The 16101-nt window shown below is 37.1% G+C and overlaps 1 protein-coding gene across 2 annotated transcripts in view; it reads right to left on the minus strand.

Moving 5' to 3' along the window:
- LOC144957001 (uncharacterized) overlaps window positions 1-16101 on the minus strand; it is a 47746-nt gene that overhangs the window by 22293 nt on the left and 9352 nt on the right. Inside the window, exons 1-4 of one of the 2 annotated variants that reach the window (XM_078887910.1) lie at window positions 8630-8904; window positions 6590-7480; window positions 1370-1528; window positions 1-109 (exon numbers count right to left, since the gene is read on the minus strand). The exon at window positions 1-109 is cut by the window's left edge and continues 98 nt beyond it. In XM_078887910.1, coding sequence (XP_078744036.1) covers window positions 1-109; window positions 1370-1528; window positions 6590-6931 — 610 coding nt within the window. In that variant the 5' untranslated portion in view covers window positions 6932-7480; window positions 8630-8904. Of the gene's footprint in view, window positions 110-1369; window positions 1529-6589; window positions 7481-8629; window positions 8905-16101 lie in introns of those variants that run through there. The other variant, XM_078887909.1, reaches the window with a different exon arrangement.

Here is a 16101-nt window from a genome sequence, read left to right on the forward strand (position 1 = left end):
TCTTGAGGGCCGGCGCTTTGATCTTGGCGGAAGGCAGGTCTGTGAGTTTGTTGTGGGACAGGTTGACCTCTGCCCCGAGTTCGTATATTGTCTTGTTCATTTTACGAATCTTTGGGGGGAAAAGAATTGACAATATGATTGAAGAAAATAACATTGAGTAAAGTATTTTACACACTCATGATTATCCCACTCGATTTTAGTGTGAATGAGAACCTGGCTACATGCAATGGCGTATAATGTAATATGTGGCTATGCGGCCTAGTGGTCTGACACTTGCTTTCGGATCGGAAGGTCCTGGGTTCGAGCCTCGCTCGGCGCATAGTTGATTCCTTGGACAATGCTATTTACTCACATTCTCCCACCGTACCCAGGTGTAAAATGAGTACCTGGCCGTTAACAGCGTTGTTTCTGTCCCAAAATAAATTATAATATCTCCTAGCAGGCGTCATGTCTCGTTCTTCATGTTAAGCGTTGCTGTTGTCAGGGACCCCTTGTAAAGCGCTGTGAGCACGTTTAATGGATATTGCGCTATATATCACGCTCAATTTTTAAAAAAAATTGAATGAGAACTAGGCTACAGGCATTGGCGTATAATGTAAGAATGCTATATATAGCAAAAAGTAAACCCAACAGGTGACTTGAAGTTACGTTATGAAATGGAAATTGTGTTACATGTCGTGATCTGCTGGAGGATTAGATAATGTGAGGTGCATTCAGCATCGTAAAACAGTGGTAACGCCCTTTATAAAATATGTTTATCTATATCTATCTGTTTTAAGGCTATTGCCTATTAATTGATAATCGAAATAAGAAATAACTATAATCATTATCATATCACAACCACCACCACCACCACCACGACAACAACCTCCACCATCATAATCACAACCACAACTATCACACAAGAAGCATCACAACCCTAACCACCGCCCTAAACTTCATTATCATCACTACCGTCACCATCGCTATCAAAAAATCCAACCACCACCACCATCATGATCACCACTACCATTGTCACTAGCTACGTTACAACCACCACCCACACCACCACACACAGCCAACCACCATCATATCCATTACCACTACCATCACCATCACCACCATCACCACCATCATGATCACCACTACCATTGTCACTAGCTACGTTACAACCACCACCCACACCACTACACACAGCCAACCACCGTCATAACCATCACCACTTCCATCACCACCATCACCACCATCATGATCACAACTACCATTGTCACCAACTACATTAAAACCACCACTAAATCCATCAAAACCATCTCCATCAAAACAACAACAACAACAACAACAACAACAACCACCACCACTACAACCACCAACCCGATAATATATCACCCACCTGGTTGAATTTGGCGTTGACAAACGACAGATTGGAACATTTGTTGAGTGTCGCCGGCAGCGCCTTCAGCTTGTTGTCGTAGCAGTTGAGAGTGTGGAGAAATTGGCAGTTCTTGATGGTGCCTGGGATTGCTTTGATGACGTTGTTGGACATGTCAACCTGACGGACACAAAAAGATTATTTTAGCCGGTTATTGACGCAGGTAGCACACCTAAATCTGCCTAACTCTCCTTTTGTGTTGTTTTAAGTCTTCTTCTTCTCAAGCACTGAAACGATCTTTCAAGTGCCAACTTCTGTAACTTATTGTGCTCGCCATAAGTGTATTAAAGAAAATTTCAGGACAGTCAATGAATAGATCATGAAGTCGCATGATCTACATTTTTCAAACTTTGGAGATTAGTTCAGTTCTTATTTATTTATTCATTCTCAACCCGAACACCGACTATATCCGTAGTTAACCCGGGTTACTTTTACCCCATGCCTATTATTTACTGGCGAAACCTAAGATTGAATAAACTTTGAACTCGAACTTGAACCTGTTTATTACATTTTTCTGAGACAAATCAACCTTCTCCTTACCAACTATACTAGACAGAGATTTATGGAGGCAGATTACTAACTGGATAATAGAAACAGACTGACAAACTCCTGACAAACTCGAAGTGACGCACACATTCACGGCAAGCGTCCATAGAGACTGCGCAGCCATATTTATTATTATTACCAACTATAGGAAGATCGCCACATTCGTTAGGATACAACCAACATTTTTCTTATTCAAATTTCTTTTGTACATCATAAAATTTAAAGTAAATGAACAGTGTGTTGCAGAGCATGTTTTGCTAAAGAAATTAGGTATGTATCGCAAGAATGTTATTGCGATTATCTCTGAGTGATAAAAAATCTATTTTGTGTTAGTGAGGTGTGAAGTTTTTGGAAAAATCCTGAAAATGGCTGGTACGGAGAGGGTTAACTCTCTCCTTACCAGCCATTTTCAGGATTTTCCCCAAAACTTCACACACACCCAAAACAAAAAACAGGCATTTCTAACTTAAAAAGAAAAACAACAATCACATTCTATACATAATATTGTTCGACAATAAGAACTCTATTACAGAATGTCAAGTTTTTATAGCTATAGCAAAAAGAAATAAAATCTGGATGAGAAAAGTGACGGTTGCATCGTAACAATGTGACGATTTTCCAAGAGCTGGTAAGGAGAGGGTCAAAGGTGTTGTATCGAAGCTAATGGTTTTAATATTTACATGTTAATGATAGTTGAATAAAACCATCTATGTACATGCTGATCTTTAATACCTTTTTTCCAATTTTGAAAAGTAGCAAAAATCTCTAGGATTGAATGAGTTAACTGTCGTACTCTGTTAAGACACGTATCAAAACATTTGGCCAGAAAAATCGTCCTTCAAATATATCGGTCGATTTAAATGGCCCTCATCTTGGCAAAAACTCTCAAAAGTGAGTGGAGCAGGTGCTTAAGTTGATTATAATAGAAAATCAAGTGAGTAGATATAATAATAATAATAATAATAATAATAATAATAATAATAATAATAATAATAATAATAATAATAATAATAATAATAATAATAATAACAATAATAACAACAATACAACAACAACAACAATAATAATAATAATAATAATAATAATAATAATAATAATAATAATAATAATAATAATAATAACATTATCAATCATAACAACAACAATAGCATCAACAACAACAACAACAGCAACAACAACAACAACAAAATCAACAACAAAAACTAAAACATAATCACAATCACAGTAGTAGCACCATGTACAGGACCGACACAATCAGCAACAATAACAACAACAGCGATCATAACATTCACAAACAAACAACAACAACGGAGGCAAAAGCAAACAGCAGCAACAAAAGTCAGACAACCAACTGACAAACCAACCAACCAACCAACCAACCAACCAAGCAGCCAACTAACTAGACAACCAACCGATTAACCAATCAATCAACTAGCATACTAACCAATCGATCAGCCAACTAACCAATCAACTAACATACCAACCAACTGACCAGCCAAATCATCAATCAACTAACATACCAACCAACTGACCAGGCAACTCATCAATCAACTAACATACCAACCAACTGACCAGCCAACTCATCAATCAACTAGCATACCAACCAACTGACCAGCCAACTAACCAATCAACTAACATACGAACCAACTATCAACTAACGTAAGAACCAACTGACCAGCCAACTAACCAATCAACTAACATACCAACCAACTGACCAGCCAACTCATCAATCAACTAACATACCAACCAACTGACCAGCCAACTCATCAATCAACTAACATACCAACCAACTGACCAGGCAACTCATCAATCAACTAACATACCAACCAACTGACCAGCCAACTCATCAATCAACTAGCATACGAACCAACTGACCAGCCAACTAACCAATCAACTAACATACCAACCAACTGACCAGCCAACTCATCAATCAACTAACGTACGAACCAACTGACCAGCCAACTAACCAATCAACTAACATACCAACCAACTGACCAGCCAACTCATCAATCAACTAACATACCAACCAACTGACCAGCCAACTCATCAATCAACTAACATACCAACCAACTGACCAGCCAACTCATCAATCAACTAACATACCAACCAACTAACCAGCCAACTCATCAATCAACTAACATACCAACCAACTAACCAGCCAACTCATCAATCAACTAACATACCAACCAACTGACCAGCCAACTCATCAATCAACTGACATACCAACCAACTGACCAGCCAACTAATCAATCAACTAACATACCAACCAACTAACCAGCCAACTCATCAATCAACTAACATACCAACCAATTAATCAGCCAACTAACCAATCAACTAACATACCAACCAACTGACCAGCCAACTCGTCAATCAACTAACATACCAACCAACTAACCAGCCAACTAACCAATCAAATAACATACCAACCAACTAACCAGCCAACTAACCAATCAACTAACATACCAACCAACTAACCAGCCAACTCATCAATCAACTAACATACCAACCAACGTACCAGCCAACTAACCAATCAACTAACATACCAACCAACTGACCAGCCAACTCATCAATCAACTAACATACCAACCAACTGACCATCCAACTCATCAATCAATTAACATACCAACCAACTGACCAGCCAACTAACCAATCAACTAACATACCAACCAACTGACCAGCCAACTCATCAAACAACTAACATACCAACCAACTGACCAGCCAACTCATCAATCAACTAACATACCAACCAACCAACCAGCCAAATCATCAATCAACTAACATACCAACCAACTAACCAGCCAACTAACCAATCAACTAACATACCAACCAACTGACCAGCCAACTCATCAATCAACTAACATACCAACCAACTGACCAGCCAACTCATCAATCAACTAACATACCAAGCAACTGACCAGCCAAATCATCAATCAACTGACATACCAACCAACTGACCAGCCAACTCATCAATCAACTAACATACCAACCAACTGACCAGCCAACTCATCAATCAACTAACATACCAACCAACTGACCAGCCAACTAACCAATCAACTAACATACCAACCAACTAACCAGCCAACTCATCAATCAACTAACATACCAACCAACTGACCAGCCAACTCATCAATCAACTAACATACCAACCAACTGACCAGCCAACTCATCAATCAACTAACATACCAACCAACTGACCAGCCAACTCATCAATCAACTAACATACTAACCAACTGACCAGCCAACTAACCAATCAACTAACATACCAACCAACTGACCAGCCAACTCATCAATCAACTAACATACCAACCAACTAACCAGCCAACTAACCAATCAACTAACATACCAACCAACTAACCAGCCAACTCATCAATCAACTAACATACCAACCAACTGATCAGCCAACTCATCAATCAACCAACATACCAACCAACTGATCAGCCAACTCATCAATCAATCTACCTATCAACTTTTAAAAAGCAATCGACCAACCAACCAACATATCAACCAGCCGATTAACTAAACAACCAACCGACATACAAACCAAACAATCAACTAACCAACCAAACAACCAATAAACCAAGCAACTACTCAATTAACTACCTAACCAACCAACCGACAAACCAACCAACCAAGCAGCCAACTAACTAGACAACCAACCGATTAACCAATCAATCGACAAGCATACTAACCAATCGATCAGCCAACTAATCAATCAACTAACATACCAACCAACTCATCAATCAACCGACCAACCAACCAACATGTCAACCAGCCACTTAACTAAACAACCAACCGACATACAAACCAACCAAACAACCAATAAACCAACCAACCACTCAATTAACTAACTAACCAACCAACCAACAAACCAACCACTCAATCAACTAACTCACCAACCAACCGACAAACCAACCAACCACTGACCCAACTAATCAGCTAACTAACTAATCAACCAACACAAACAACCAGTTAATCAACAAACCAACCAACCAACCAACCAACAAGCCAACCACTCAATCAACTAACCAACCAACCAACCGACAAACCAACCACTCAATCAACTAACGAACCAACCAACCGACAAACCAACCACTCAATCAACTAACTAACCAACCAACCGACAAACCAACCACTCAATCAACTAACGAACCAACCAACCGACAAACCAACCACTCAATCAACTAACTAACCAACCAACCGACAAACCAACCACTCAATCAACTAACTAACCAACCAACCGACAAACCAACCACTCAATCAACTAACTAACCAACCAACCGACAAACCAACTAACCACTGACCCAACTAATCAGCTAACTAACTAATCAACCAACACAAACAACCAGTTAATCAACAAACCAACCAACCAACCAACCAACAAACCAACGACTTAATCAACTAACTAACCAACCAACCGACAAACCAACCACTTAATCAACTAACGAACCAACCAACCGACAAACCAACAAACCACTGACCCAATTAATTAGCTAACTATCTAATCCACCAACCAAACAACCAGTTAATCAACAAACCAACCAACAAACAAACAAACAAACAAACAATCAAACCAGCCACACACACACAAAAAAAACACATCCAAAGAATCCATAGTAAAACTCCACACCAACTCACCGATTCCAAAGTGTCAATTTTAAACAAGGTCCCAGGCACGGCCACCATGTTGTTGGACCTCATATCTACGATACGCAGGAATTTCAGCTCGTCGATGTTGGCAGGCAGCTTCTTGAGCTTGTTGAAGGCCACGTGGAGAATGATTGCGAGGTCGATGACCTCCTCGTTCTTGCATATCTCCACCGGAAGCGTCTTGAAGCCCACGGACGTGAACTCGATGGTTAGCAGACGTTTCTTCTTGTCCTCCGTGATAAGCAAGTGTTTCTTCAGGGCGTCGATAAGGGCCTTGATTTTGGAGCCGGGCCCCATGGCGGGGATCGGCTTTTCGTCTTTGGGAGGCATTTTGTTTTGTTTTGTTGTTTTTTTTAATTCTAAATGCGTTGAAAAGTATCAATAAAAATAATAACAATAAAAAAAATAATCAAAGATCTACGTCTAAGCGGTTTGTGAAGTCGTGTAACTCGATTTTTCTTTTTTCTTTGATGTTGTGTCAACTGCAATTAGGAAAAAAATATTTTTCTCTTTCTTTTCAATGTATAGTCAAACGTGAAAAATTAATGAAACAAAAATTAACTAAAACACATTTGTACTTTGGGTAAGCTGATGATTTGTATAAGTCGAAGTATGAAGGGGAAAAATACGAACAGGTTTAAGATACCGTTTGTTCATCAAAACATTAAAAAATAATATCAAAGTTCACAGAAGTTGGAGTTAGATCCATTGAGAAATTAACACAGAACAACGTTGAATGCGTTTCATGAACGCCGAAGTTTTGTCTGCAGTTTGTTTCGGTTTCGTTTCATTCACTGTTGTGGATTTGTCGTTGTAGAAATGGGTGTCATGTTCACTCCGTAGACACGTCGTGCTGTCTGTGTGGAGAATCTGATGGCTCTGTCGAAAGAACGAAAGATTAGATAAATAAATATCACAGAAAAAAATGCTAGGGTAATGCATTAGTTTTCATGCCCCCCCCCCCCAGCCCCCCCCCCCCCTTCTCCCCCTCGCCTCCCTGTCTGCAAAAACCCGATGGATCTATCGAAAGAACGAGAAATTAAATAAATAACTGTCAAAGAAAAAAAAATACTAGAATGAAGAATTCGTTTTCATGCTCTACTAGTGACAACTCACAAGACGCCCGCTGCACAAACAAACAAAAATGACGTCAAACTATAAGTCTTAGTGGGTTCCAGTGTCAGACTATAAATTAACGACGAACTACCAAACAATTACGTCTAAATACAAGATTAGAGCCCAAAAAAAGTCAAGCGTGAGTTGTATTCGATAGTTCAACTAATGGGGTAAATAGTTTTCTTGAGCACAACTAACGACAACTTACATGGCGGTGCACACCCCTTTAACATGACGTCAAAATATAAGTCCTAGTGGGTTCTAGCTTAGCCATCGTTATATAGCCCTCTAGGACTTATAGTTTGACGTCATTTTTTAAAGTTTATGCAGCGTCTGATCAGTTGTCGTTAGTAGAGCTCAAGGAAATAAGTGATTCCATTGGTTGAACTATTGAATACAACTCACGATTTGTTTTCTTTTGCGGCCAAAGACTTGTCTTTTGACGTCATTTTTTGGTCAGTGTCAGGCCATAGATAGAATGCGCTTGGCTAAGAAGCTCACAGCATTGCCATCCGGAAGTATATCAGGCCAACACACAAAAACTGTGTGTAGCCATGAACGTTTATAGTCATGTTCATACGGTTTAGAGAGAATTACTCATAAACGCGGATGGCAAAAAACAATGACAAAGACCTGAGTGACGTCAACTTCAAACTATAAGTTTACGATGGCTACGATCCCAGTAGCGTGCTATAAGATAATGAAATTCATTCTATAAAGCAGGATCTAACTGAGAAATTGAAGAAAGTTGTTTTTTTTTTTCAGGTACATAAACACATCGTAGCACATGATTTTGTGTTGTCTTTTTAACCGACACTGTTTCTAAGATAAACATTCACTGACCTGCGTTACGGAAAGGAAAATAATATTTAAAATATGAACGCATAAATAATCACAAACACAAAAACTTACACTATTAAAACGTATCTATCTACTTCAAACAAGAAGAACACATATAGGTATATTTTATAATTTCCTATAAACATGCTTACTATTTAAAGTATGCCATAATAACATATGATCTATTTACACGCATTATTTGCAAATATCATGGACAAAGAAGCTCTATATCGTCTAAGCTCTATTCTACACATTATTTAAACTCCATTAAAGCATGGTATGAATTCAGATAGCTTAAACAATACACATTGTCAATACTAATAAATGAAGGTACACATAATGAACACATTATCAAATAAGCTCTAGAAGGCCAAGTATTACAATCTGTAAAAACGCCGCATATTGACAAAATCAACAGGGTTTTTTTGTTTTGTTTTTTTTTTTTTTTCTATTTTTTTTTCATTTCGGCCATAAACCATACATATTTTTGATAGAGGATATCCATAGGTTGAGATTCTCCAAAACTGCCCCCCCCCCCCCCAAAAAAAAAAAGTCATAAAAATGAGATTTTTTAAAAACTTAGTTTTTAAATCTCAATTGTAAGACAATTTGTTTTACAAGTTGTAGTTGTGGTGTTTCTTGTGTTTTTTTTTTGGTTTTTTCTTTGTTGTGTTTTTTTTTAAATTTTTTTTTTTTGTTTTTTTTTTTTGTTGTTGTTGTCTTTTTGTTTTGTTGTTTTTTTTTTTTTTTTTTTTTTTTTTTTTTTTTTTTTTTGGGGGGTTGGGGTTTGTATTTTGATCTCTTTTTGTTTTTTGTAGTTTTTTTTTTTTTTTTTTTTTTTTTTTTTTGGGGGGGGGGGGGTGGTTTAGTCTATATAAAGTAAAATATTTTCTGACCAAAAAAAAATGGATTTTAGTGTTTTTAATTTTATTTACAAGTTAACGTTGGTTTCTAGTTTTTGTTTTGTTTGTTTGTTTGTTTTTTGTTTTTTTGGGGTTTTTTTTTTTTTTGTTTTTTGTTTTGTTTTGTGTTTGTTTGTTTTTATGGAGATGGTGTTTTTGTTTTGTTTTTGTTTTTAGTCTATCGATATCTGAAGTAAAAACATTTCCTGGCCAATATCTAATAAAAAAAAAATTAAAAATATAATAAAAGTTTTTCTGTGCTAGTTGTATGGTAAAGGTCCCAGAATTACAGTGGGTATATCCTCAAACACCTAATCATCCGTGAAATCCGACTGAATGCCATTTGTCTTCTGTTCATATTGACGACTCATTCACGCTACGATGGCTTAATGCCTCCAGAATGTAGTGGGTACACCACTCTTCGTTTAAATGCACATTCGTTAATTGGGAAAAACGCGTTCTTATCAGTATAAGCGAGATGATACTTATTATTATTACCCTATGTGGCACTTATTATCCAAGTCTGATAACCAAACGCAATAAAAATATAAATAAAATAAATAAATAAATAAATAAATAAATAAATAAATAAATAAATAAATAAATAAATAAATAAATAAATAAATAAAACAAAACAAATTTTTTTTTAAAATAAAATTTAAAAAATAAAAAATAATAAAAAGTAAAATAATGAATAAAATAAATACCATGCAAGCCTGATAACAAACGCAAAAGAAAGCAGACGTCGCGACGTCACGCCTTCCTCTCTTCCGGTTCAAAACTCACTGGAAGTGTGAGTGGCCAGTCCTTCGGAGGACAAGCAATGAATAGATTACATATTGAATCATGAAGCGGTATAACTATCTTAGTAGCCGGATGTATAGGCATATTAGATTCATTTACCAACGGGACGTAAACGAGCGAGGATGGATAATATTTATTGACGACAAGCATTTATTTAGGCTAGACAACAAGATGCTTCAAACTTAGTACTTTGATAGTGTGCTCTTGGAATCTACACCTATTCCCTATTTGAACCAATTCCCCTTTGTCTCACCTTTTCTTTTGTGCTTTAATTGTAATTCTAGAACTTTTTACTATCCCATTTTCTTTCTTTTTTTTTTTTTTTTTACTGGCGCTGATATGACCTTAATGTGTTGCAAGTGCCGTAAAACCCTTAAAAACAAATAAAACAAGATGCCATCACTCTGAAACAGTCTTCCAGAGGAATGGTTTTTACACTTGCAAGGAGAATGAAACCAGTATGTTGACATCACTCTTTTGTTCCCTATATTACGTATAGGCTTATTATAACATAGTTGTAATGGATACATTTTTATTTTTTTTGCGATAGTTTGAGAGTATTTCCATGATAGTAACGAGACTACGTTTAAAGTTTTGTTTTAAGCAACAGTATCACTACCCCCCCCCCCTCCCCGATATGCATAATAACGTCTCTAGACGTTTCGATTCGCCATAGGTTATGTACTTTGCGCGTCACAGTTAAACCTTAAAGTTTTGTTTTAAGCAGCAGCTTCACTCCCATTGACATGCATAATACCATTTATTCTAGACGTTTCCATTGGCCATAAATTATGTGTACTTTGCGCTGTGAGACTGCTGAAATCCTGACAATACGTACTAAATACGAATTAGCGGAGTCCTTATAAATGAAAATTGGCCTGCAGGTCTAATCAAAATCTTGGAATCAGCACCATGCCAGAAAGTAGGACAGGGTCATAAATAATCATTAAGTGCATAGTTGTATCTGTACTTCTAACTTTACGATAATATGGCCATGCTGGATATGAATTTGGGATTTTGCTTTGATTGCTGGGGTTTGTTTTTTTTTCTTTTCTTTATTCATTGTATTGTTTTGTTATTTTGTATTTGAGGGAAGGGGTGGAGTTCTTTTTTGTTTCATTTTGTTGGTTTAGCTGAGGTTTGTTTTTTATTTGCGTGTTTGTTTGTTGTTCTTCCCCCCCCCCCCCTTTTTCTGTTATTTTTAGTTGTCTTTGTTTTGATTTTAATTAGTTTTGTCTTGGGGATTTTTTTTAATGGGGGTGGGTGTTGGTTTGGTTTTGTTTTGCATTGTTTTACTTTTTTGTTTGTTTGGGGGTTTTTTTGGTGTTTATTTTTCTTTGTTTTTGTTTTTTGTTTGAGGGTGCTGGGGTTTGAGCCCCAATTCAGAAACGTTCGTTTTTTCCTTTGGGTAAGATTATCAACCTTCAATTTGCTCATTCTGACAACATGGATGCTTCTTATTGACAATGGACGTTTATGAATTTTTTTTTTTTAACGAGAGTATTTATATTGGGCAACATCCACAAAACGTGCTCAGAGCGCATTGCAAGGAGTTCCTAGCCAACAGCAACACTTGGCATGTAGGACGATACATGCCGCCTGTTAGGCGATATTACATTTTTTTTCCGACAGACAACGCTGTTAACGGCCAGTTACTAAACTTATTGATAACAGACGTTTGTGATTTTTTTTTAAACGAGAGTATTTATATCGGGCAATTTCCACAAAATGTGCTCAGGGCGCTTTGCAAGGAATTCCTAGCCAACAGCAACATTCAACATGTTGGACGAGACATGCCGCCTGTTAGGTGATATTACCATTTTTCCGACAGAGGCAATGCTATTAACGACCAGGAACTCAACACATGAGTACCGTGAGAGAATATGGGTATAGAGCCTCTCTCCAAAAACTCAACTATGCGCCGCGAAGAGCAGGACTCAAACCCTGGACTTTTCAGTATTTATTTGGGACCCAGCGTCTAAAAACGGTATTATGTCGGGATAAACCAGATGTCAAAAAGTCCAATTAGAGTTTAACTAGTCAAAAATATGAATTATTGTCTATTTAGCAACTTGAAATATGATATTCATCCTCCTCTATAATGTGTATAAACTCGACGCAAGTCTTATATTTCTGGCTATAAATTCAGTTTTCAGCACCTTGATCATCCCGACATAATACCGCTTTGAGGCGATAGGTCACATATTCTGTAACGTAATGTCTCAAATGGCCTCATCTTATTGATCGGGCGCGGAGGGTGTGAATCATTTTTTCGGATAATCGGGAAAAATGAAATGCAATCAACCGAGTCGGGGGTGGGTTTTCCGTTTCCCAATTTCGCGGTGTTACTACGACAGTTGTAAGTAAGTTGTAGTATTAATCCACTGGCCTGATCATTGGGCTAAGAAGAAGTACAATGTGTAATAATAACAATATTATATTGTGAGGGACAACGAGGCAAGACGATAACAACAACAATACACGGAGATACACAAGAAGTGTGAATGGGTGTCCGTGTAAATCTGTTAATAATGATCTACAATATGTGTCATGTCCTCTTTACACGAACAATTCTATGAAAATAACAAACCCTCGCCAAGAAGAAAAAAAAAGATTATTAAATTGATCTAAAGATTAATGAGTAAAAAAAAACCAACAACAAAATTCCCTATATTTATTCCAATCTACTTCATTAACTTGACCTAAAGATGATTTTGAGCAGCTGTGTGGTCTTGTGCTATGACACTCGCTTTCGGATCGAAAGATCCTGGGTTACCTTCAATGTCCGTTTAAATCTGTTAATAGTGATCTACAATATGTGTCGTGTCCTCTTTACACGAACAATTCTATGACCAAAAAAATAGATTATTAAATTGATATAAAGATTGATGAGTAGAAGAAAAAAAAACACAACAAAATTCCCTATATAGTCCAGATAGTTTGCGTTTGGCTAAGATGCTCACAACATTGCCATCCGGAAGTATGACGGACTAACACACAAAACTATGTTTATAGTTTATAGTCTGGTTACTACAGTTTAGAGAGAAATACTCATTAACCCGGACAGCAAAAAGCAATAACAAAGACCTGTGTGACGTCAATTCCATGCTATGTATTTATTCCAATTTATTTACTTCATAAAACAGGGTGAGCGCTAACAAAGAAAAAAATAAGATAATTATAACTTGACCTAAAGATGATTTTTGAGCGGCTATGCGGTCTTGTGGTATGACACTCGCTTTCGGATCGGAATGTCCTGGTTTACCTCAATGTAAAAAGCGATGACCATGCTCTAAGCTACGCTGACCATAAAAGATTTATTCCAAGTACAGATTGAATCGTTGCATAACGGTTTTTTTTTTTTTTGTTTTTTTTTTTTTGGGGGGGGGGGGGGTCCTTTTTGTTGTTTTTGTATTTTTTTTTTTTATGTTGTATTTTTTTTGTTTTTTTTGGTTTTTGTTTTTGTTTTGCGGGGGGGGGGGGGGGGGGGGTTATGGCCAATAGGTATGTCATAAGATATCTCGCCATGGTTCCGGCATATTGCGTCATTGCCCTTTAAACAGATTAACCCCCCCCCCCCCCCCACTCGTCTCCGGTACGAATTGGTGCCTTGTTTATATCAACACAAAACTATAAGTAACCGTAAATGTTTATAGTCTGATTGATAGAATTTAGTGAGAACTAATCACTCAAAAGGCAATCTAAAAGCAATAACATAGCCGGGTGACGTCCATTTAATTCATTTATACGTAATGATGGATATTGTAAGATGTTTAAAACAAAAGCGCAAAACACATGACTTTACTATTTCCTAACAAGACAAAAAAAATTAGTAAAGCTTTGTGAAGCGCATTGGGCATGGTGAATCCGTAAAAACGGATCATATAATTTTGATACCACATTTACTTAAGTACTCTTAGAGCGTTTCTCAAGCTCAACGATGAAGTCTTTCACGGTCACCAACATTCACCAACAGGAAGTCGTCCTAAAATGGACCTTTGTTGTCCTCAAGAACCCAAAGAGTTAAAAATCGATAGATTATCCTTCCCTTCCAGTTGTGAACAAAAGACATGAGTACCGTTCTCGGTAGAATCGGATCCTTTCAAATAAGAGGATTTCACGGGGTTTATTTTTTGATAGACTATCATAAACCGATTGAGAAATAGGTTAATTAATTTTGTATTTGAAAAGGAGAACAACAACAACAACAACAACAACAAAAAACCACTTTGTTCCAGTCATATTTCTCTCTATTATTTACACTGTGGTAAAGAATAAATAACACTGTTTTCGTATATTAAATTGAAGCTTACATTCAATTTCACGTTGTTATTGATGTCCTACTAGGAGAATTTAATTAGAAATGCTTGAATCTTTTTGCATACCCCATACAGCTGCTCTTAACAAAGTCGTTTTTCAGCCAGATGGAGCACCACCTCATTGGAGACTGAATGTGAGCGTCGCCATCGTCAACAGCCTGACACAAGAACCCTCTAGGACTGGCAGTTTGACGTCATTTTTTAGGTTTGTGTAGCGTCTAGTGAGTTGTCTAGTGCTTAGGCCACTGGGACCCCCCCCCCCCCCCCCCCCTTTTTTTGGAGTTTATGCCAATATGTTTTTCAAATAATAGAACTTATTGGCCATACAAATTCCACTGTTACCGTAAAAATAAGAGTCATTTAAGAGAGTTATGGCCCTTTGAAAAAAGTGAGTTGTGTCCCATTGCAAAAAAGGCTCTGGAGACTACAATATTAATTCAAATATATGCAAATTGGGTATCAAACTGAAGGAAATTGAATATACTATCAAACTATGTGCACAAGCTTTCAATTTGTAAATATTATATAGATTCACAGAAAGTTGAAACAATTTGTCAGTAATCTCATGAAGTGTCATATCTAAACTTATGGGCTATTTCAGTGTTTTACACAAAAATTATTTTAAATATGGCCAAAAACAGAATGTTCATTAAAAATGTAGCACTGAAGAAAGCTATGGCCCAAGCCTCAACAACCTTCATATTTCTACGTCACAGGAAAAACTAAAAGTGTACGCAACCCTTAAATTTTTCTCCACTTTGTGGGATGCCAAATTCATCATAATTTTCATTATTTTTAAACATGGTATTGATGTCCAGTTCTCACATTTAAAAGTAAGTTGAAGGTGTGGTAAAAACAATAGATATATCATGAAAAAAGACTAATTTGTTCACAACCCAAGTGAAGCATCATTACCGAAGACTTTTGAACGAAATCGCATTGTTATATTATGAAGAATAATTGATACTCAAAAGGGATTCTTGATTCAAGATGCAGTAAGTACATAAAAACAATATCCTTATGTGTTTTGCAAACATGCTTTACTCCTTAACAGTTTGCACTGCTCACCAATTTATTACATATCCTCATCATCAGTAGCAAAATCCTCTTCGTCCTCTGAAGTGTCGTAAGGAAATCACTGTCAAAGCTATCACTACCATTCTCGGCATATGTATCTTCGTCAGTACTGGTGCAGCTTTCTACATACACAATTTCCTGCAACTCATCTGGAATGAAAGCATCTTTGAACCACTGTACTTCCAATTCATTTGCAGAATTTCTCTGCCAACCGTTATCCTCTGGTTTTGGAATGCTCGGATTCTGGCACACTGCATTCCTCCAAATGAGAGTTTGAAAGTTGGCTTTTGATATGTGCAGTGACAATACTTGACTACAAGGAGACATCTGACACAGATCAATTCCACCACTGCATGAGATGGTACCTTTCTTTCCTTTGAAACGCTGGCGAACTATGTCATACCTCACTTTGTTGACACTTGTGCATGAGGTTTTGCCATAC

The sequence above is a fragment of the Berghia stephanieae genome, chromosome 11, assembly GCF_034508935.2.
Source record: "Berghia stephanieae isolate SIO BIC M18660-M18661 chromosome 11, UCSD_Bste_1.3, whole genome shotgun sequence".
Classification (NCBI taxonomy): Eukaryota; Metazoa; Mollusca; class Gastropoda; order Nudibranchia; family Aeolidiidae; genus Berghia; species Berghia stephanieae.